Source organism: Cydia strobilella, chromosome 22 (assembly GCF_947568885.1).
Source record: "Cydia strobilella chromosome 22, ilCydStro3.1, whole genome shotgun sequence".
In the NCBI taxonomy this organism is placed as follows: Eukaryota; Metazoa; Arthropoda; class Insecta; order Lepidoptera; family Tortricidae; genus Cydia; species Cydia strobilella.
Window position 1 is genome coordinate 2,734,487 of NC_086062.1, and position 25,364 is coordinate 2,759,850.

At 36.9% G+C, this 25,364-nt stretch overlaps 2 protein-coding genes across 2 annotated transcripts in view; both read right to left on the bottom strand.

Moving 5' to 3' along the window:
* Positions 1-8,977: 8,977 nt before the first annotated feature.
* Positions 8,978-14,479, bottom strand: LOC134751443 (uncharacterized). Its single transcript, XM_063686851.1, has 2 exons — positions 14,336-14,479; positions 8,978-13,026 (listed from the first exon to the last, which is right to left on the bottom strand). The coding sequence occupies exons 1-2, from the start codon at positions 14,453-14,455 to the stop codon at positions 12,778-12,780; spliced, it is 369 nt and encodes a 122-aa protein (XP_063542921.1). The 5' UTR covers positions 14,456-14,479; the 3' UTR covers positions 8,978-12,777.
* Positions 14,480-14,520: 41 nt separating this feature from the next.
* The window catches only part of LOC134751601 (uncharacterized), a 70,284-nt gene continuing 59,440 nt past the window's right edge, over positions 14,521-25,364 (bottom strand). Inside the window, exon 3 of the mRNA XM_063687076.1 lies at positions 14,521-14,724. Within this exon, the coding sequence (XP_063543146.1) occupies positions 14,521-14,724 (204 nt within the window). The remainder of the gene's footprint in view (positions 14,725-25,364) is intronic.

The following is a 25,364-nucleotide window of genomic DNA, read 5'->3' on the forward strand; positions in this document are numbered from 1 at the left end:
TATATAATAAGGAGGAGAAAAATATTAGTAAACTTTTTGCGTTTTTCTCGAGAACGATTCTTCTGCTGTAGAACGATGTTTAATTTGAACTCACAATTTTTGACCACACATACGAAAGGTTAATCATAATATATCAATATAAATATTTTTCAGCCACTACCGCTTGTTACTTGGACCACACACGGGCGTTACGCAACCCTCTGTTTAGGCTATCTCTATCTACTGCTAATATAAAATGCAACGACTTTTTTCTCTCACTGTACTCGGTTATTGATTCAAACTATAAGTAGTGCTACTAAAATATTTTAACGGTCTTTCTAACCTATTATTCTTAATGAGGTTATAAGTTTAGTGTTCTATTGAGATCATGGAGACTATATAAAGGAGCCAAATCTCTATGTATGAAAAGTGTCCATCAAAAAAACATTAATTAGGCGGCGCCACCATACACCGAAATACTACCAAAAACAACCTACGTAATTTGGTCGGGTTATTTGTTGCCTTACATGTTATACTCACGTCCCAGAGCCTAACTAGCGCCACTGGAGAGATTAGGAACTATTATTTAAAGCTGCAAGCGGTCACTTTTGCAACAATTCTGCCATAAGAGATTGGCATCCTTTCTATACCATCCATAATTGAGATGTTGGGTAAGAAGTTATTATAATAGCCCATGTTTTCGAGGGCTGAAACGTGTAGTGTGGTGATTAATTAAATATCGACTCGTGTGTTATCGATATCGATAGCGACATCACGATCAAGTACCGTTTTTTTAGGGTTCCGTACCCAAAGGGTAAAAATGGGACCCTATTACTAAGACTCCGCTGTCCGTCTGTCTGTCTGTCTGTCTGTCTGTCACCAGGCTCTCTCTCATGAACCGTGATAGCTAGACAGTTTAAATTGAAAATTGAAAAAAGTGATGTGATCTAAAAATCAAAACCACAAAAAACCACAAAATCGCAAAAAAAAATTACTCTCCCATAGAAAATGAACCAGCCAAAATGTGAAACAGCCAATTTTTTCGCGATTTCGGGGTTGGTCCCATAGTAAAAGTTGCTCAGTATAATCCCAAAACCTCCCTGGCAACGGGAATGCACTTATTTTTTAGCTACCATGGTATAATAATACTCCGCCTGGTCTCTTCCGAGACTCGCGAACCACGTGACTGACACAAGCCTACGTCATCGTGAACCTTTTAACAGCACGATGACGTAGGCTTGTGTCAGCCACGTGGTTCGCGAGTCTCGGAAGAGAGTACCTTGATTTTATTATACCATCTTATTAGCCACCGTGTATATTACTACAAAAGAACAAATATAAAAACAAAAAATTTACTTACTCAGACAATCCTTCAGCCACACGCCGTTCACACCGGCCGCTATTGTCTCCAAATCTGAAATTGTATTATTACAATTGTGAATGGTAATGATCGGATATTGGATGTCACATAAAGCGACATTCGAACTTTTGAATGACAATCGTTGAAAGTGAACGCTATTCGTAACATAAATAAACGACGCTCCGATATAAATACAATGCCGCGCGACGCTGTGCGGCGTAAGCGCCATCGACAATAAGCCATGAAAAGCATAGAAATTGCCCCAAATAATGTATGGAAACAATCAATGACTGCGTAGCAGCTGTCATCTCGAAAAATTTTTCCTTGTCGTTGGCGTTTGTCGATGTACAATCGGGAACATTCCCGGTGTTCAGAATGTTTTTACCTCGATCCCAGAAAATTCAGAACCACTTCAGATTTCTTTTACGAGCGAGCTAAACTCCGCCGCCCATAGAGATACCAAAGATAGATATAACTCCGTAATAGATGGATACAGTCTAAGGAGAAAACGTGCCTCGAAAATCACGAAAATTTGATTCTCGATCAGATAGCGCCACTAGTTTTGGCCTACTCTCGTATAGAGTTTGTTATTTATAACTTTAAAGCATATCAGTGAAAGAACATGGGTCAAAATCATATAAAAATAATTAATGCAAATAAAAATATCATTTATCCACATTTAAATAAATTTTAACGTATTTTTATAAATCTTCATTTTTAGTTTTAAAGTATGTCGATAGATGGCAGTGAATTTACAGTGGTTACAAAATTTACTATGACAGTACCGCTCTATCTTATTATACCCTCTTTGGAGATACTAATCAATTACGATGCATTTAGGATTATTTATGTTAAATAATGAAAAGGGTAAAAACAGGTTATCAGACAAACAATAGGTAGTAAGGACAGTTTATTAGCTGTTGTTGTTTAGGCTAAGCTTCGCCTCCCCATAAAAATAACCAATTAGGATGCATTTTGGGTTCCTTATCTTAGTTTGCGAATGCCGTCCATCACAAAGACAATGAACGGCAATAAACTTTACCTGAGCTAACTTTATTTTTCTGAACTTTCACGTTTTTAAGTGACATGCTATTGGTCATCACTTTTATGATATCGCCTGACCTTTTGCAAGACTTTTAAACTATTTTTGCCCTTAAGGTTCACCGGGAATGTCCCTGATTGTACGTTTAGAATCATTTAGAATCATTTATTCATCAATTGTGCATTACAGGTAATGAATACAGGTGTTATAAACAATTTGTTCTCTGTAATATGTCTTGCGACGTACAATGATTTTGGTTACCTAGCGCATGCAATATTATTAGAAATGTCACTTTATTTAAAATAAAAATAATCAATAAGTTGTAATTAATTAATTACGTTTGTCATCTCGGCTAGGCCACCAGCATTTCGTACCAAATGAAGGTGAAATCTAGATATTATTATCAGTTCTAATGTCACGTGTCGTTCTATTATGTCGTACTGAGCCAGAACCTTTTTGTTTTGCTGCGACGCACACAGGATTTTTATTTGTATAAAACAGTATTTATATGTATTTTTTCCTTTTTCTCTATTATGTAAAAATCTGTGTGACTCTTATTTGTTGTTGTAATTTCTATTTTTTTCTGGATTGTTCTGTGTACCTATGTCATTTTTGTATTTGAATATTTTGTGTGTATTGTGGCAAACAAATAAACAGTTTATCTATCTATCTATCTATCTATTTATCTATCTATCTATCTATCTATCTATCTATCTATCTATCTATCTATCTATCTATCTATCTATCTATAGACAATATTTTTTTTAATGATATACCTAGGAAGCTAACGAGACAACAGTACCAGAGGGGTTGTAAATACTGGCCCTTTGGTAGGTACGCTCTTTTCTTGAAGGTTTGAAGGTCGTATCCGTCGGGAAATACCGCAGGCGACAGTTCATTCCACAAAAGTACAATCTATTCATTCAGAAATAAAACCATATGTCGCTCATTAGATTTGAAGAGAAAAATCTATTCATCATTTCGCCAATGACACCGCCCACTGTTAACTGACAGTTCGTAAACCTTATTACCAAATGCATAAGGTCCACCCATGGACAGTGAAGAGTGTTGCTGTTTGGTACAGTCGCCATCAGATATATCGGAGCGCCCGAGGTGTTCACAATATCTGAACACGCACTCTAACGCCTTGACAATAGAGGCGTGTTCAGATATTGTGAACACCTCGGGCGCTCCGATATATCTGATGGCGACTGTACATGTATGAATAAAAGAATTCATGAATATATCAAACTGCCCGATCGTCTGTTCCCATATCGGTAAATCATGCATTTTGATACGTTATTGACCTAATAACATAACCATATTGAGATGGGAAACGGTCAGAGAATTGGCTGGGAGAAGATCTCGACATCATAGTACTTATAATAATCATTTCAATATTAAATTAGGCACTAGTATAAATATGGCATTTGGTGACGTATGAAATGTTACTTTCATTCCCTTTTAGGGTTCCGTAGTCAACTATAAGTTATAGTTTCGCCAGGTCCATGTCTGTCCGACCGCGGCTTTTCTGGGTAATCGTTATTATAATAACCTGCGATTTGGTAAAGATACATAATTCAGTCATGGCGACGAAACGGTAAAATAAAAACTACAATTAAAAGTTAGGGTACTTCCTCGACAATTTTTTTGTTTTGTTTTGTTTTGTTTTTTTGTTTGTGTTTGTTTTATTATTTTATTTTGTTGTCTATTGTTTTATTAGGTTAGTATGAAACAATGAGCTTAAATTACAGCAGTATACAAGTACATATTAGGAACTAACTATGTATACATGACATATAAAATTATAGTTAACATATAAATGCTAAGCGCGACAATAGGTTCGGATCGGATCAAACAACGCGTAATAAGTATTTACCATTCTGTAATAGCTTAACAAAAACCGGACAGCGAGTCGGGACTCGCCCACCGAGGGTTCCGTAATTTTTAGTATTTGTTGTTATAGCGGCAACAGAAATATATCATCTGTGAAAATTTTAACTGTCTAGCTATCACGGTTCATGAGATACAGCCTGGTGACAGACAGACAGACAGAGAAGCCTTAGTAAGATGGTCCCGTTTTTACCCTTTGGGTTCGGAACCCTAAAAAGTGGTGTGTAATACCAAAGAGGATATAATAGGATAGAGCGATACTGTCATAGTAAATTTTGTAGCCACAGTAAATTCACTGCCACCTATCGACACACGATTAAAACTAAAAATAAAAATATCAAAAAATGTATTTATATATGGATAAATGATTTTTTTTATTTGCAATATTTGCATTAATTATTTTTATATTATTCTGAGTGATTTCTTTCTGATATGAGTTATTTTTTTTAAATAACATACGAAACCGTCAACGCCATCTATACGAGAGTAGGCCAAAGGTAGTTGCGCCATCTGATCGAGAATCAATTTTTTTTATTTTCGAGGCACTTTTTACCTTAGACTGTATCCATCTATTACGGAGTTATATCTATCTTTGGTAATACTATACAAGGAATAAAAATCGGTCCTAATGTCACATTGATCCATTAATAAACAACAACTCCCAATACTCGAACTCCTATAGTCAGAACTACAAATAACCAAATAATCTACGACTCATGTCGACCTCTAGAAGTCCGGACGCTTATATAATTCCTTCAGACTTCTCTCGTTTCGTCCTGGCTTTATTTTCGTTATTTTACGAGGACAATTGACAGTTTCCCAATTTTATGTGGACTGAGATGACGTTTTATTAAAACTTGACCGTTTTGATGCGGCGTTTTGTGTTTTTATTATGTTAAATATCTGGGAGATAACATATAGAAACTCAAAAATGCGCGTTCTCCCAGAGGTAAGACTAACTCGACTAGCTAGATCGACTTTTCGCCCCCGAAAACCCCCATATAGCAAATTCCTTCGTAATCGTTAGAGCTGTTTCCAAGATCCTCGAAATATATAAGCATACACCCTGTTTTTATTGAATTCCGTTAACTTCGGGATATGGTTAAGTACGTTTAAGAAAAGTAAAGGGCAGTTAATAAAAAATAAAAAAAATTTTTCAACAAAAAGTAATTAAATGTTGCATATAGCGTTGTTGTAACACGGACATCACATTTAACTTAAGGGGCTACCTGAGGTTTTCATCGATTTTTGACAAGTTTTGAATCGTATCTCCTACTTTTGCACTACATATAGAATTATAAGACAAGCGGCTATCGGTTCTTCAATCTTTTATCTCCATTTTTGTCTACCGGATTGTGAAAAAAATTAATACTTATTTATTTATGATTGTTTTAAACATTGTCTAAAAAAACACTTTTTTCGTATCTCGATTGCTGTGAAAGATCTTACTTATACGAAATCTACATATTTGGGTTCGTCTTAGACGTCTCTAAAAGTTTTTTGGCCTAAAATTGTTCAACTTTGATGCCAAATATTTCGAAAACAATGAACTTTGAAGTAAATATGGGATACTATATTGCTAAAATCCGTTGCTGTTAATATGATAAGCTACAAAAAACATTAGAAAACTAAGGGATTCAAATCGAAGGTCATTGGGGCATGGAATCCCCTTAACCAAACAATTGAAAACTGTGACATATCAATGTCATTTCAAACCTCGATCGTCCGAGATAGTACTTAAGTTTAATATCAAATTTATGAACTTGTACTAAACACTAATCAATATGCAAACAGGCCCTAAGGCAAGGGTACATGCTCGTAGGGGCCTTATAAGAAAAAAATAAATTATTGATTATCTCCGAAATGGAGTTAAGAATACCGGTGTCTTTGAGAAAGGTACTTGAATTAAGCTCAGGAATACACCCTTGAAATTAACAGAAAAAAAAACACGGTGTATACAAGAATTGCTCGTTTAAAGGTATAAGATATATCTTTAAGGCGGTTCCCTGAGCCAGAAGGCGAAAAATCTCCTTATATGACCATGTTTTTCTAAGAGGCGTTGATATTCGTAGACGTGGAAAAAATATATGTAGTTCTTGACTATATTATCTTTAACAACATAGCTTCCGATACACGAATTATGACACTTCGCTCGATACAATTAATTCCCAAAGTAACCTCTAACTCGGACTTTTAATCCAGCTTTACTCGGTTATTTATTATGTGATACTATAAACAAAAAAAGAAGAAAAAACAATCTTAACTTAAATAGTAATTTCATAGCATTCGAATTTCGATATTGTAAGGTAACGTTTTTAAAATAAATAAAAATCGACAAAATTCGATCAAAATTGACACTTGGCGCGCATGATCTTTCCCGTTCTTTCTTGCGAAATGTGACAGAGACAGCGGCAAACCGATGGAACGGCCTTAAACGAGCAATTCTTGTATACACCGTGTTTTTTTTCTATGATTGAGTACTTTTAGTTTGCCTACTGTTAATGAAGTTACACAAAATACTCGAATTGTATAAGTAAAATGCGTCGTAATATTATTTCTTTAGCTACTTGATAGAAAGCTGAGTAGAGGAGAGGAAAAATAACATCTATTTATTACGGTGAAAGGAACAGTAAAATGTAATGTCTAGAAACGTACAGAGAATAAGAGCGTATGAATAGTAACTCCGACTGAGATAGCGTATCTTTCACATTAACGCTGGGCGAGGACTTAAAAATGTTTGGAGAAGGCAATAGGTATAGATATCGGTTATATCCATACCTGTGCTAACTCGGGGCACGAATGGGGCAGTGATGTAGCAAAATATTTTACCGACAATAAAAGATATCGATGTTACTCTCAACACATGTTATTCAACATAAATTAATATTATTATTTAATCTGAATTTTTAAACAAAAACACTAAACTTTAAACGTGTATTTTTCTTTTTGATTTAAATGTTTTCTTAGTATGATTATTTTGATTGAATTTAAATATACCTAATTGAGGATTTTCCAGTGTCTCATCTTATCTCATCCATAATTCTATATCCCTCTACAATGAGGCAAAAAATATGAGGCATAATCTTTCTTTCCCAAAGACGTTTTTATGAGTAACCCTTCGTTTTACTGCGCTCACCGTTTACCCTTTAGCGATTTACTACCGTGATAATATGTAACAAGTACGGATTGAAGAGGTTTATGAGATTTGGAAAAAACCCAGGTAGCAAAATGACGTAAAATGACGTCAGCGACGTCATAATGACGACATTATTACGTCATTATGACGTCGCTGACGTCATTTGACGTTATTTTGCTACCTGGGAAGTGTAACTATGTTTACGTTTTTTCAACAAGTCAAACAAGTAGTGAAAAAATGTAATCCAGTGTAGCGATAAAATTGGCTTTGGATTCCCTAATTTTTGACATATCTGCAGCAAGGATAGATATAACTCCGTAATAGACGGATACAGTCTAAGGAAAAAACGTGCCTCGAAAATCAAGAAAATTTGATTCTCGTTCAGAGGGCGCTACTAGCTTTGGCCTACTGTCGTATAGATGGCGTTGACGGTTTCGTTTGTTATTTAACAATTTTAACGCATATCAGTGAAAGAACATGGGTCAAAATCATAAAAATAATTAATGCAAATAAAAAAAATCATTTATCCATATTTAAATACATTTTATCGTATTTTTATAAATATTTATTTTTAGTTTTAAAGTGTGTCGACAGATGGCAGTGAATTTACTGGGGTTACAAAATTTACTATGACAGTACCGCTCTAGTATAAGTTATTTATGTCTGCAGGAAGGATCTGAACTTGTTATGCATACTACAAAATGTGTATGATCTTACTAATCGCCTTAAAATTTACGTGAGTGACATGGTTTAAATAAGAATTTTGAATAATTCACGGTTAGTTTCACTAGAGACTTATATTGCCCGTGATATGGATGTATTGTATTGCTTTGGAGCTCCCGATATTTCGACGCAGTTACATGCATCTTGTTCAAGGGTAATGTAACTACGCCGAAATATCGGGAGCTCAAAAGCAAAAATGTAGACTTATATTGACCGGGATATAGACCGTGATTACCTTTTGTGTATACGTCGAAATATCGGGAGCTCACAAATAATACAAAAGGTAATCACGGTCTATATCCCGGTCAATATAAGTCTAGTGAAACTAACCGTGAATCATTCAAAACTCTAATAGAAAAGGTAATCACGGTCTATATCCCGACCAATATAAGTTTGGTTTAAATACTTTAATAAGCTTAATACTGATAAAAAAATACAAAGAGTTTTCTTACCATTTCAAATCCTGTGATCTTATGTTCTTCAAGGAGCTGAAGGCTCTCAAAATGCTCTCTGAAAACAACTTATTTAAAATAACATTAGCACAAATTCTATTATCAACACTGAAATAAAAAAAAACAATTATTTATACAGCCCGATGGTGCAAGCTCGGTTCTCCATACAAACGTAGTTCCGCTCTCATTTTAAAATGACTAGCTAGATTGCTCTGAAACTTTGTACTTACAATAGGATAAGATATATCTATGTCTGTAATTAGTTTATCTAGCTTCAGATACCATAGTTAAAAAAATACAGCGAATTTAAGTTTTTCATACAAAACTTGTTTTTGCTCTATTTCGTTTATTTTATAAACTGGAGCTATATAAAATAATTTCAGACCTAGATATACCTCATGTCATTGTATGTGCAAAGATTCATTACAATCCAACACGTAGTTTTAAAATGAGAGCGGAACTACGTTTGTATGGGAAGGTGCAATTCAGCCGAGTTTGCCGGGGACTCTTATGGTGAGGTATACAAGGCTGAATTGAGGAATTTTTGATTACATTTTTGACATTGATTTTAAGCAATCGATCAATTAGTAACGCTGGTTTCAACAATCAACTAGCAAAATTAGCGGTTTTTAAATAAATATCACAATCAGCGTAGGCACACCTCGCCTTAAGGTGTTTTTATTTAATATATTCTCACTATTATCAAACTTTTAAATTCTCAACCAAAATTATGAGTCATTTCGCTTTTTCTATTTATATCTAAAATTATTTATAATCAACCCTTTGACCGCCAAAGACAGATAAAGATAAGATAAAGAAAGTTTATTATACAAGTAGTCATATTAGAATGCGCTTATGAACGTCAAATAAAACTAACGCCGGTTGTAACCCTACACCTCTGCCCCAAGATGATTTAAATCCCCCCTCAATTGGAGGAGGGTATCCCAATATGGGACCGGCAACAAACTCGGCGGGACGTCAACTGATGCGCGTGGCTACAGCCCGATATCAACCTTAGTGCATACTGCCAAGGATCACGATAGGTGTCGCGTTCAAAGGGTTAAGTGTTTGTATTCTGTAGATGATATGTATATTCTGAGTTTTATTTGTCTTTCATGGTATTGGACAGGTGGTAAAAATATATGTGAAATTCTATAAACCCACAATTTTGACACATGTAAGTACAATCGAGAACATTCCCGGTTTTTCACTTCGGAATTTTTTTTACCCCGGTCCTTACGAGCGAGATAATCAATTCCGAATATTACGATGCTTTTAGGACTCTTTATGTTAAATAGTGAAAAGGGTAAAAACAGGTAATGAGACAAACAATAGGTATAAGGACAGTTTATTAGTTGTTGTTTAGGCTAAGCTTCGCCTCCCCATAAAGGTAACCAATTATGATGCATTTTGGATTCCTTATCTTAGTTTCCAAATGCCAACCGTCACAAAGACAATGGACAGCAATAAACTTTACATGACCTAACCTTTTGTTTTTAACATCCACATTTTTAAGTGACATTCTCATGCTGGACATCACTTTTATGATATCGCCTGGCCGTCTGCAAGACGTTTAAACGATTTTTGCCCTTAAATTACCGGGAATGACCTCGATTGTACATTAGGAACACTATTGTGTGATTACAATAAAATGTATGTTATTACTATCGGTAAATAAGTAGCTACTAGGTTAGTTAGCTTTGTTCTAAAGGAGTGAGAAGTAAGCCTGACCTGGCAATAGTTAGCAAAAAAAAATCGAAACTACATTGATCTCCGCAACTAAAACAGTGAGATACACAGAAAATTGTCAGCCAACAATTTAAGGAGCATCTCAACACAAAAACAACACAAATTATATACTGAAATACATGACATAAATATAATAAAGAAAAATGACCAAGCCCTCCAGTGGCGGAGACCAGATTCGAACCAGCGTCTTCAGCCGCGGCAACCGCCTTAAACCTATCGACTACCTACTACCACGTCACGGCGGTATCTGTCTCAATAGGGGATATTACTGCAATGTTCTGCCACCAGAGTGCAGGACTAGCCTTTTTAGTAAACCATAGAGAAACATATACATACTATACCTTTAACAGGTTTTTGACAAGTTTTCAGAGATAATAAAATATGACATTGATGCATCAAGGCGGTTTGCTTACAGAGGACCTACCGGGAAACGCGAATCCGAAAATTCGCTATCTGCCTCTTCATCGCTCGCATATGCAAGAGTGACAGAGATGTAAGATAAAGAAATTATCTTGTTTCACGATAGACCCTTAGATTGTGGTAGTGGCGCCCTGGCGCCCCCTACGCAGAGTTTCGCGTAATATTCCCAATTACTTGAAAAACACACAATCTAACACAAATAACACTACCAAACATACGAAGAAAATTTAGCTTCTCCCATTACAATTACGATAAGAGCATTTCCTAGACTCCATTATCTTTATCTCACCGATATATCAAAAATATGCCCACTTGCAACCCAAAAACCCTCTATTTGTCCCTTAAAATGATCGAACCGCCAATTACTAGGCTAGACGTCTGGCACGATACTGTAACCTTGTCTAGATCCAGGGCACTAGACAGAACACGATTAATCATTACTTACATATGTAAATAACGTTCTTACCAACGAAACGGGCCAGAAGTCTGCAATTATGTACATAGCAGTGTTGGCCAAATGGTAGAACAGAGTGGTTATATTTATTACATCCTATAATGCTTCGGGAGTGCGTTCCGCTGGTCGTTTATCGTCGGTTGACAGTTTTTATTTGTCCCCTATGAGACTGGCGGGTAAACTACTCTGTATTTCGGATTTGAAATAAGTTTAAGTGCTGCGGTGTAGGGTGTCTAAAAATGTTTCAGTTTAAAAGATATATTATTAATATTCGGATTAGATCAGCGACGGAATATATAGACGAAGATCTTAGTACATTTTTGACTTCAAAAAAAAGGTCCACACGACTGACACTGACACGAATTAGTTCAAATAATTCGCTACTTTGGGTTTTGTGATTAATATAAAAGTTCACCAATAGAAGTTAAAATATTACCCTCCTTTTTTGACCAATCGTCTTAAAAAGATGTAACTTTCTAACGCTAACGACATCAAACTCTAATTAAAAGTATCTAAACCACAAATTTCAACGCGTTAATAGTTTAAGTTGGGCTATATTTTAAACATTAAACCTCAAGTTTCTTGGCTCATGACGGAATAAGGCGTACAATTTGGCTGAGGCCAATCTCCTGAAGATGTGGGGCACCAATGACAATTAATCAAAACACGTGGAGAGCGAACCGCTATTCGCTGTACCCTAGAATTATAGGCTATTTTCCTGTAGTTAATGGTTTTGCAACTAATTATATGGAATGATATTTATAAAAATACACGGAGTAATCAAGGCGCTTCCACCTACTTTTTAATTTATAAACAAAAATACCGTGTATGATTCTTACTAATCGAATTTAAACTGTTGTGGGACATACTAACATTAAATCATTTTACGGTTTAGACTCACTTGTTTTAGTCACTCGCGCGACATGTTTCGGAGAGCCTAGGTCTCCTTTCTCAAGCACTAATAGTGCGAGCAGCGTTCACGACGACCGTGTATTGCTTACTGGAAACATGTCGCGCGAGTGACTAAAACAAGTGAGTCTAAACCGTAAAATGATTTAATGATGATTCTTACTAACTTTAAAATAGCTTGACTATCGTTTGTCCTTTCATAAAGTGATCTTATTTAATTTGTAAGGTATGGCATAAATATTAGTAATGAAATGATAACAGAAAAGACATAAGGGCCACGACATTTTAACATCGGGCTTAACTTTAAAGTATAGTCTGCAAAGCGCTCCTAAGATGAATAAGATGATTTCCTGTGTTAAAATTGTGGGTTTTCGAGGTTTTTATATCCGTATAAGTAGGACCAAATCCATAAAAGACAAATTAAGCAGATAATGCACGATGACTGAACCAATAGTGTTTCTCATTCAGTCATCGTTTAGGCACATTATTTGTTTCCTGCATCACATTCAGCTATTTTAGGTATTGTAGGATCTTAATGTGTAGTTGTAGTGTAGGTATATTGTTTGACGTAGTGTAAGTTGTTGTATTATGACTATATTTTATCTGTGTAAGTGTTCTAGTTTAGTGTAGGTACGTATGGACCTCTAGGCGCTATGGCGATTATTTCTCTATGTTGCGGCTCGGTATGCGCTGACTGAATGTGTGTAGTATATGTGTGCTATAGTGTGTGTGTGTGTGTGTAGTATAGTGTATGTGTGGACCTCTATGTGCTATGGCGATGATTTCCCGCATGTCTTGCGGCTCGGTGTCTGTATGCGCTGGCACAGGATCGGCCGCTCGCTGTAGGATCTTGCGCACCACGTCTCGAGGCGGCGCGCGCAGTGGCGTTGGTCTCGATGTAAGCCCCAGCTGGAACAAATTGTTAATATTATTGTTTGTTTACTTATATGAGCCTCCACACTTACACGACTCCGCTGACTTGGACACCTAGAGAGGATGGGAGAAGATCGAGATGTAAGAAGAGCGTATGTGGGGCACCTGGGAGGAAAACGTCCGTCTGGGCGTCCCAGATATACCGCCATCGTAGCGGTAACGAAGCTATGAAACACCTGTCCGCCCTCGGATTTGGGTAACTGGCGTGAAGCGTACAATAGGGCAGAGTGACGTTAACTTGTAACAGAGGCCAAGATCTTTTTTGGGTCACTGAGCCAGTGAAGTAGTAGTAGTTAAATTATTATGAGGCTAGTATCCCACTGCTTGGCAATTGCCTCTATCCTTTTCTACGAACACCGTTATTTTAAGGAAGTTAAATCAAAGTTAAAGTCTGGTAAGGCACATTGTAATGTTATCAATGGTATCATGCTTGAATGTGGAATAGCAGCCAGAGCTCCGGTTTGCGCAGCCACAGGAATTTTGGGGTCTACGAGAGAACTTTATTTCTATCAGCTTTGTGAGACTAATGAGTCGGACGCTTCGCTAGTTCCGGCTTGCCTAAGCCTAAATTAGTCGCGTAATCATAACACATGAAAGCAGTCAAACGGCGACTGACGCTGCAGGTGACTAGACGCATCGCCATCGTGTGCATTCGTCGCCGGTATTGAATGCTTTGACACACGTTCAGTTGAAAATCAGTCACCCAGAGCAGACCAGAGAGACTACCTTACCGAGTATCTATCATTTGATATGGTCGTCTCTGACGCGAGACGGGTGCGCGGCGGTCGCCAACGACAGTCCAGGCGCGTGCTCAGCCGGCGATTGGCAAATGATGACCGGCGGAATGAATGAATGTATAAGTGACTAGTGTACCAACCTTGGCGAGTATCTGTCCTTTGATATGGTCGTCTCTGACGCGAGACGGGTGCGCGGCGGTCGCCGATGTCGGTCTGGGCGCGAAGATGAGCGCCGCACACACGTGCAGCCAGGCGCGCATCGGCGCCTGCCGAGCGTGCTCAGCCGGCGATTGGCAAATGATGACCGGCGGGATGAATGAATGTATAAGTGACTAGTGTACCAACCTTGGCGAGTATCTGTCCTTTGATATGGTCGTCTCTGACGCGAGACGGGTGCGCGGCGGTCGCCAACGACAGTCCAGGCGCGAAGATGAGCGCCGCACACGAGCAGCCAGGTGCGCATCGGCGCCTGCCGAGCGTGCTCAGCCGGCGATTGGCAAATGATGACCGGCGGAATGAATGAATGTATAAGTGACTAGTGTACCAACCTTGGCGAGTATCTGTCCTTTGATATGGTCGTCTCTGACGCGAGACGGGTGCGCGGCGGTCGCCGACGTCGGTCTGGGCGCGAAGATGAGCGCCGCACACACGTGCAGCCAGGCGCGCATCGGCGCCTGCCGAGCGTGCTCAGCCGGCGATTGGCAAATGATGACCGGCGGGATGAATGAATGTATTAGTGACTAGTGTACCAACCTTGGCGAGTATCTGTCCTTTGATATGGTCGTCTCTGACGCGAGACGGGTGCGCGGCGGTCGCCGACGTCGGTTCGGGCGCGAAGGCGAGCGCCGCACACACGAGCAGCCAGGCGCGCATCGGCGCCTAGCCGAGCGTGCTCAGCCGGCGCCATTGACGCCGCGCCAACGCGACATCTCCGCGCCTGCACAACAATGAATTCTGGATTTAAATGATGCCCGGGTATTATATTATCAGACATGAGTAAATTAGGTCACCGATGACCGTGAAATCGGTCCTGGGTGATCTAGTTTAATACAAATAAGTATTTGTATTAGGCAAACCGAGATCAAGATCACCCATGTTTTTATGTTGTTTAGATATTAGTTACAGTTTTAATTTTAGGTTACATTTTATTATTAATTAAGTATGTTTTCGGTTTTCATAAAGTGCAATAAGTACATACAGCTAAAGCCTGAGCGGCCTGCTCAAGCAAGTAAGTCAACCATCACAAAATAGCTGAAAACAAAAACTTACATACGAGGAGATTTGAGGAGAGACTTTCTACGTTAAACAACAAACGCAGATATACAAACACTAACACACACACACACACACACACACACACACACACACACAATCAAACACACACACATATCTTACTGGTATTAATCCTTGTGTTGAAAACTACTATATCATTTCTAAATTCTAAATTCAACACGCGGCGGGAATGGCGAGCAGTTCGGCTCTGTAAATATCCAATTTATGTTCATCAAAATCCAATGTTTATATACCTATATCAAAACAAGGCAGAAGATAGAAGAGTCCTCACATAAAAGAAGTAAAGGTACGTACAAATATCGTGAGGAACATCATATTTCTCCGCAAACCTTGCATACTCAACTATCAACAAATTTTCAGAATTATCCATCTCGATGTGTAGAAAAAACAACCGTCCTACCAACACAATAAAGTTCGCTTTCCCTTAGAAGACTGCATGATTTCTGAGCCGCTTTCAGCCGTCGAATGGGACAGGCCAATTCGAGTTTTAGTTATTCGATTAGTTTCCAAAATGATCTGTGTAAAAAGTGACGTTTTTGGTTGAAGAAACTTTTGATACTAACAGATCAGTATCAAGTTCGGAACAGATCGAATAAAAAAAACTCGAATTCGCCTAGGAGTACACTTTAGCTTGTTGCTCCCAATCTTATCGACCGTTTCATTATTTTGATGATGTTGCTTCTATGTAGAAAAAGGAACTATTTATTGATACCTACAGTTGTGAGGAGCTAAGGTTATTCTCTTAAGACATGAACTTTTGCTGTTTGATTATAGTGTTTTTTCGTCTTTTGTGTTATCTCCATGAATCATGATATACTTACCTAGTGATATTATGTTCGAAAACTTTCGGAGCCCCCTCAGTCTTACAGAAATGACGTTAAACATGTTAGGTCGTAAACAAATATAAAGTTATGAATATACATCAAAAAAACATCAATCATTTATTCAGCAAATACTGCCTATTTGCGGACACTTTTACATATCAAATTTTTACAAGCAATAAAAATTACTAAATACAATTACAAATATGGAATCAATTAGGTATTAGATACTTTGTTAGAGATGTATCCAGTCCCTAAAGGTCGAATTACACAAACAAAAAACTATAATAAAAAATATACACAACAGACAAATACTAAAATTGTTCAGAAATGTAAAAATCTAAGTGCCAGACATAAAATATATAAATAATATATATGTAATAAAAAAACGATCATCAAATTATCCTTAGAGATGTAAAGGGCCTCCAAGACTTGAATTGTTATATAAGTAATTAAAAGACAAGAAATTAAATCAGACAAACAGACCAGAACCGAATGAAGTGTCTCAAGTTAATGCCACTCAGAAGTAAAGTTACATAGGTACGTATAACATAACATGATCCCCGTGTAAGCTTATACAGATATTACAGACCGGTCTCCACAAATAGCACCCGTTCACGAGTATGACGCGTATCTCAGCCATCGCCTCCCTCAACCTTCAATTACACTAGGTATAATTAACTTTAGTATGTCATAAATCGTCCTTGGCCTACCTTTCGTTTTTTTGTAGGAAGCTCAAAGGGTATTATAGCCGTGTTTGTATGGGGCATCGGCCCCAGAAGCCAAATTGATTGCCGTTTTGCCAATTTATTAGTTCAGATGTAAGATGTTATTTCACCAAATAAATCACACTAAAATGCTGCAGTTTTTTTAGAAAATTAAAAAAAAAAACAGATTTTTTTTTATTTTTTAATCTAAACTACTGAACCTGAACTTATACATATTATGTTAGTAATCTAGATGTATTATTTAAAAAAAAAAATAGAGTTACAAATATCTTTATAAGGAGTGAAAGCACTCGAGCCACCTGATGGGAAGCGATCATCGTTGCCTATGGATATAAGCAAAATCAAAAGATCCACAGCGTTGCACAAGCGTCAGATATAATAACATATAATCTATGGATCGCACTGCTGACATGTATTGTGTGAATCGTCATTTGTTTTATTGTTTAGTTATTTATTACAACAAAAAGTTACAAATGTATGTTATGGGCAAAGCTCCACAAAACTACATTTAGTCTTACTGTGGAATCAGGTATCAGTCTCACTAATTTCTACTTAATTAAATAAATATTATAATAAGCTGACATTGAAAATTTTAGTAGGTAAGTAGGAATTATATGAATAATCCATAGGGGAACATCCATTATAGAGTATCCAAGAGATACTTTTTCAGACAGTTTTTAAATTTATATCTTTTCGGCTACCACGTCCCCGGGCAAATTATAGGAGCCCAAAAGATACTTACCTCAAAAGGTACTTACAAGAAGGCAAATCGTCGGAAATTGTGACAAAAACTATAAAGATTTATGGTTCATATAAAATCACTTTAAAAACTTGGTTTCCGTATGTCTTCTTAAATATTTTTTTAAAACTATTTTTGTAACGTTAACGTTACAGTCATTTCCAAATTTAAGTAACTATTTCAAAATACGTAAGTTACAAATAAAGTACATAAAAATAAGTACTTACATTTTGTATTTTAAAATGCAGCAAATTGAATTTAAAAAAAAAGCAATCTTTTTAATACCTGGTATACTTAATACCTGACATAAATCATTCAATTCAACTCAATTTTAGATGAATCATTACTAAATTAGGCAAACTGAAATTATATTATGTTATATCACAAGAAACGGCACAGGACCGACCGGGATCAGTGGCGAACTGTCGTGTTGGAGGCTAAGACACACTTTGGGTCGCTGCACCAGAGGAGTAATAAGTAGTAAGTAAGTAAGTATATCACAAGACAGCTATATGTCAGTAATATGACCGTTTATCAGCAGCCCGGCGAACGACTGAAGGCGACAGGGAGGGTTAAATATGTAACGGGGTTGCTCTCACGCGGTTATTATATTAATATTAGCAGCCCTGGTAACAGGGGCGTAATAGGCGTGCTGGAAGTGGCTGAGGTTAATGGAGTGGGTACACTCAATGGGTGGGTGTGAGACCTTTGATATATCAGTCAGAATCAGATGATAACCAAAACTGTCCTGAAAAAAAAAAGTATGTCAGCTCCGACACATGACTGGAGTTTACTCTTTTAAACGATTATAAAATACGAAATATAATTTAAGATGAAAACTATTTACAGTTGTTGTTGACATTGAGAATTTTTTTATTTAAGATGAAAACCATGGAGACTATATAAAGGAGCCAAATCTCTATGTATGAAAAGTGTCCATCAAAAAACAGTAATTAGGCGGCGCCACCATACACCGAAATACTACCAAAAACAACCTACGTAATTTGGTCGGGTTATTTGTTGCCTTACATGTTATACTCATGTCCCAGAGCCTAACTAGCGCCACCGGAGAGATTAGGAACTATTATTTAAAGCTGAAAGCGGTCACTTTTGCAACAATTCTATTGCATAAGAGATTGGCATCCTTTCTATACCCTCCATAATGAAAACTCCGAAAAATGGACAGTTGTTGTTGCCATTGAGTAAAAATAAAGTGTTTCCATACAGCCGTTGTTAGGGGATGCGCAAGAAGTTGACGTGTGACATGTGACATTTGATTTTAGTCCTATAAATTTTCATACCCCGGGCTTATAAAAATCGATTTTTAAGGTGTAAACTCCAAAAACCTTTTTGAGGTACTAGCGCGGTTCACTATCACACCTCGGCTGTGCTGTGTAGAGCGGGAAAAACAGTTCTCGAAGGATGGCTAAAATTCGATCAGGGTCCTTATCATATTACAAACAAGAGGTGAAGAACAAACTATCACTGGCGTTTCACAACCTAGATTATTTTATTAATGATTATCCAAGCTGACGTTTCAATTTCGAATGAGGAAATGAATGTTAGAAGTTACTTATTACCAAATCCGACGCACGACCTTGACGTCGTTTGGAAAGATTGTCCGAAAATTGCCAGAGACAGAGATGCGTAAAAGAAAGAGCAGGAAAGGGAGGCCATTGCTCAGCAGTTGGACACAATGGGCTAACAAAATAAATTAAATAAATAATATTTATAAAGGGAGGTTGAAGTAAAATAAATAAATTCTTCTTCTTCTTCCTCTTCCTTGCCACTTCCCATCATTTGGGGTCGGCTCTCCTCGTTCTAAGGCGCTAGGATGGTCTGTCCTGGGTTGTCGCATCTGTAAGTTGGGCTCGCTCCAAGTCGCGGGTTATAGTAGCCAGCCAAGTGGTTTTGGGTCTTCCACTACCTTTTCTGGTGCATGGTATTGCCAGCGCCTTCCTGACCACGTGATCTTCGGTTCGTCTCATTATGTGGCCATACCATCTAAATCGGCTTTCGGTGATCTTATCTGTGATGGGCGCAACTTTGTAACTCCCTCTGATATACTCGTTTCGTATTTTATCGAGTCTTGTTACGCCTGCTGCCCATCTCAGCATCTTCATCTCTGCAACATGGACTTTGTTTTCGTGCACTTTTTTTATGGCCCAGCATTCGACCCCGTACATTAATGCAGGTTTGACAGCTGATTTATGAACTTTCCCTTTTACCTGAATCGGCATTCTAGCGACACAAAGAACTCCCGTAAGGGACCTCCATCTTTGCCAGGCAGCATTCACTCTATGGGTTACATCAGCTTCGATATTAGCATCAGCTGTCAGCATCGCTCCTAAGTACTTAAACTGAGATACTTTGGGTAGTGGCTCTCCTTCGATGTAAATCGTACAAGTCGTAAATAAATTATACTTATAAACAAGGGTTTAAATAAAACAGACTCATACACCACCATTGCCTCATCCAACAGACTCAATTGAAAACAAAATGCCTACCTACTTTACCTTTACCTTTGCCTCATCCAGTAAAACTATCTCGTCCTCCACCGAGGCGTGGGCGGCGAAGATCAAAGCGCAAAAGCCCCAGCTGGTGAACTTTGTCAATGAATTTTTATTATCGACCTTTAAGGGTTGTTTAGGGGTAATTTTAAGAAAATAAGCGCTTGCGAGCTACAGGTGGTTATAGTAAAATGGCTATTGCTTTTGCCTCGTAAGTCATACTCATACTCATACTCATTTAATCATTGCTTTGTGTGTACAAAAAGATCTTAAGATTATTATTATGTTTCAACACAACCCTGTAAGGGCACTGCAATAAAATTACAAACTAATCAACTACTTAAATTATTAAATACTTATGTTTACATGTAATGGCCTGCCGTATACATATAAGTCCCCGTGTACTTGTACCATAGAGTAACTGATACTAGAGCGGTACTGTCATAGTAAATTTTTAACCCCAGTAAATTCACTGCCATCTGTCGACACACTTTAAAACTAAAAATGAAGAATTTATTTTGTTACCTTTATTTACCGACGTTTCGACACAGGTTTCACTGGTCGTGGTCGCGGCTAACTGACAAATAATATGTGTTCAAACCGCGAAAGTTTTAAATGTTATAAAAATGAAGATTTCTAAAAATACGATAGAATGTATTTAAATATAGATAAATGATATTTTTTATTTGCATTAATTATTTTTATGATTTTGACCCATGTTCTTTCACTGATATGCGTTAAAACTGTTAAATAACAAACGAAGCCGTCAACGCCATCTATACGACTGTAGGCCAAAACTAGTAGCGCCCTCTGAACGAGAATCAAATTTTCTTGATTTTCGAGGCACGTTTTTTCCTTAGACTGTATCCATCTATTACGAAGTTATATCTATCTTTGACTTGTACAAGTACAAATTAAATTCGAGTTTTGAACTCATATAGAAATAAAAGAAAGTTACAAATTCAAAAGCGCAAAAATTGACATGGGACTTACGAGGTTAGTAGAGGTACGGTCGAGGAATTTAATTTCGTTTGTTTCTTAGTAATGTCGTAGAAATACAATTTACCAAAACACTAAATTCAAAGAAATTTTTACTCTTATCTGGAACTTCGCCATTTCAAAAAAAACTTTGAAGCCGAAAATATAAGCGCACATAGTAAATTAGGACATAAAATAATCATTTGTATCCCAATTGTAGTGCCGGAATACTGGGTACCATCGAAGTGCCGGATTATCGAGATAGAGAACAAAAATATACTTAGATACCCTTAGAGTTTATATTTCGAAAGCAGATTACAGTAATGATTAAAGTTAACACAACGATAGAGAAATACCTATTGATTAGATCCTTCTTCACCATCAATTCCCACAAGACAAAGGCAAAACAAATCTCATTCATCATGAACTTGGAATGAGCTTTCTGCTTTCTCGAGGGGCTATTACAGTATTGGGTTCTTCAAGAATAAAATTTAAAGGGTCGGCAACGCGCATGTAACACCTCTGGAGTCGCAGGTGTCGATACGCTCCGACGTGGTATAAAAAATACATTATCTATCTTTGCCAATAGGATAAAACAGTGCTGATTAGACTCACACAATTATTTATTAAGAGGAAAGAGGATGGCCGTTTCTCCATACAAACGTCGTCCCCATCTTCCTCTCTGGATATTGACATTATGAAAAATAGTTTTTACATAATTCGATGTATATTAACCATAGATAAGCCCATACGTTTGAGTTTTTTAGATATTTTGATTATTGTAATAATTAGGAGCAAAAAACTAATTTCATAAAAGATTTTTAATGTTCTTAACTAAAAGAATAATAAATAAAAATTCGAAAAAAATCACACATAGAGGAATAGCTATTATTGTTGATGTACAACCAATTGTGTCAAAATATTTTCATTTAATGTTAATATCCACGGAGGAAAATGAGGACTACGTTTGTATGAAAAGGCGATTTCGCGCGGATCCTCCACTTTCTATTATTATTTACCTCCACGGGACTTAATCGCGTAAAATAGTTTTAAATTTACCTCCGACGTTTCGAGGACGGCGTTGTCCCCGTGGTCTCGGAGAAGACTATTTTACGCGATTAAGTCCCGTGGAGGTAAATAATAATGAGTAAAAATCGTGAAGGTTTAAATCAGTGTCCTCCACTTTCGTCTTAATAGCTCCCAAACCTGCGACACAGCAACGCAAACCATGGCACATCTACTAGCGTGCCCTGCATGCCCGCATCACTGCTCGGAGCTGGATCTGATCTGAGGGACGCGACAGCCAGGGCTGTCAACACCGCTCCCTACTGGGCATAGTGGGCATCCATCGTATAAAAATGGAACCACGACACGAAAAGAAGAAGAAGAATAACCCCATAAAACAAAATATTTCTAAATAACCACAAGTACAAAGTTATAACTAAAACGCAACGGTCAGAGGTTTCATTTCAAACGCTTGCAGAATACAATTACCCAGTATAAAAGGGTCTTCGATTACGTAGAATTAAAACATATTTCAAGGTAAAGCTAAGCTGGTTAACGTAAAAGGGAAGCAGAATATATGGCCAGAAAGTGGAGCGCGTTCGATTTATGGTTGCGTATCAATTTAGGCACATTACTCAACTAAGTTGGGAAGTGGGGCACTTTAATTAGATTGGGAACTAAATAGGGGATTCAAGAAAAAAGGAAAACGATATGAGAAATGTAAAACCTAATAAATACGTGTACTAAGTTACTTTGTTGTAAATCCTTTGATTAATTTATATATTATTTTTCTATAGAGACTTAAGAAATGCTTCCCAGATAAAACCTTTGACTTGACTGTGAGACTGTGACTTGAAGTTTATTTTCGTTTGATATTACAAATGAAGGAGCCACTCTTATTCGTTAAATATTGATATATCATAACATTCATAACATAACATGTAAAAATGGTCGTTTAATTTCTGCATCTACCGCGGTACGTTACCTTCAGCGTGCCGATAGCAGTTGCATCAAATATCACGCGGAATTTTGCGGCAGCGCTATCTGTACGTAAGATACCATGATGAGGTATATAGAAATTACTTCGAGCAATTAGTCATCAGTCGTCTACGGGATATCGATGGATCTTACCACGCCACGCTACGGTTACTGAGCTTACTATAAACACCGCTGCCACTCTTTGAATCCTACATTTAGCTTCTACTTGCGGTGCCGCATACGCACCAAATTGGATTACGAATTTATTCGTTTGACCTGACCTAATCGTACTCCGCAAATGACTTTCAGTTACTGAAAGGTATTCTGTAAGTGTACCTACCTCTGTTCACGGTGTAATAACATAGAATAGATGAAGTCTTAATGTTAATTGCAGATCTTCTTAAGTAATATATGCTATACGGGAAAATAGGTATAAAATTAATCAAGTTTTATATATTTTGAGTATGTAACTGTGTTGTTACATATTAAATTGTTGCTAAATATTAAATATACAATTATTTTTTCAATTGTATATTTAATACAAATCAAATAAAAAATCTAAAACATGTTAATGCAATCGTTTTAAGCGAAGCGGAAAAAAACACTCAAATTTTTTTCAAGAAACTTCTGGCTTTTAGTAAATAAATAAGATAATAAAAATGTTACAAATGGCCCACTTTCAGATACAGTTGCGAGTAGGTTTAGTGAGAATGTAACGCAGTAAACCAGCTATACAACTTGTAAACAAGTTATTTAATGTTTGTAGATCATGCAGTACATGGGGAAGTTTAGAAAGTTTATATTTATAACAGTAATCTACTTAAGAGTGTAGTAGTTTAACCTCGTTTGCAAATTTAGCGAACCTAAGTTAAATTTTGTGCCGCTCTAACAAATGTAAAAAAACCGGCCAAGTGAAAGTCAAACTCGCGCACGAAGGGTTCCGTACCATTACGCATAAAACGGGAAAAACATCACGTTTGTTGTATGGGCCCCACTTAAATATTTATTTTATTCTGCTTATACTATTTGTTGTTATAGCGGGAACAGAAATACATCATCTGAGAAAATTTCAACTGTCTAGCTATCACGGTTCATGGGATACAGCCTGGTGACAGACAGACAGACAGAGAAGTCTTAGTAATAGGGTCCCGTTTTTACCCTTTGGGTACGGAAACCTAAAAAATACGTTTAAGGCGGTTCCCTGAGCCAGAAGGCGAAAAATCTCCTTATATGATCATGTTTTTCTAAGAGGCGCTTTTTTTTTTTTTTTTTTATCTAAGAGGCGCTGATATTCGTAGACGTGGAAAAAATATATGTAGTTCTTGACTATATTATCTTTAACAACATAGCTTCCGATACACGAATTATGACACTTGGCTCGATACAATTAATTCCCAAAGTCACCTCTAACTCGGACTTTTAATCCTACTTTACTCGGTTATTTATTATAAACAAAAAATGAAGAAAAAACAATCATAACATAAATAGTAATTTCATAGCTTTAGAATTTCGATATTGTAAGGTAACGTTTTTAAAATAAATAAAAACCGACAAAATTCGATCAAAATTGACACTTGGCGCGTATGTTCTTTCCCGTTCTTTCTTGCGAAATGTGACAAAGACAGCGGCAAACCGATGGAACGGCCTTAAGGATTATTGATTATTAATGACTTGTTAGACTTGACAGGCGTTTATGAAAAATGCCATACAGCGATTTCGAAAATTATGAAAATATTGTAAAAACGTTGTTGAATCATTGATACATGTAGACCGACTGCTAAAATTAGAATCCCTTTTTTTGACTTAACATACATATTTGATTTGATCTTTGGCGGATTAAATGAAGTTTCGTTAGTAATTGAAGATAAGTTAAACAAAATTTAAATTGGTTCTTTAAATGAAGTCTTTAAAAGTTATTTCTTACATGCAGTTCTAAACAAACAACAGACAGGCTAGCAAGGAATATACATTTAAACGTGAACTATTGGAGTTATTTTTTTATACAGTATTAAAACCATGAACAAATCGTGGCTACCCTATGTATATGTAAAAAGAATTACTCAAATCGGACCACGGGTCTCGGAATAATCGGTGAACATACATTAAAAAAAAAATAGCCACAACCGAATACAGAACCTCCTCCTTCTATGAAATTGTTGTCGGTTAAAACCTTCCTTTTGGCAGAATGGCAAAAAAATACAACACTTAGGAGTTTTTTCATTCAAGATTATTTTGCAAGTAGGCATAATAATTATTACAATGCGCTTATAAACGTCAAATAAAGCTACGCCGGCTCTAACCCTACACCTCTGATCATAGAGTAACTTATACTAGAGCGGTACTGTCATAGTAAATTTTGTAACCCCAGTAAATTCACTGCCATCTGTCGACACACTTTAAAACTAAAAATGAAGATTTATAAAAATACAACACTTAGGAGTTTTTTCATTCAATAAAGATTATTTTGCAAGTAGGCATAATAATTATTACAATGCGCTTATAAACGTCAAATAAAGCTACGCCGG

What these genes read in the sequence shown, in the direction of transcription:
- LOC134751443 (XM_063686851.1), bottom strand. Translation starts at nt 14,455, where the DNA reads ATGCGCGCCTGGCTGCACGTGTGTGCGGCGCTCATCTTCGCGCCCAGA. An exon ending in AAGGACAGATACTCGCCAAG is followed by an intron (nt 13,027 to 14,335) that starts GTTGGTACACTA and finishes AATTTGTTCCAG; the next exon opens with CTGGGGCTTACATCGAGACC.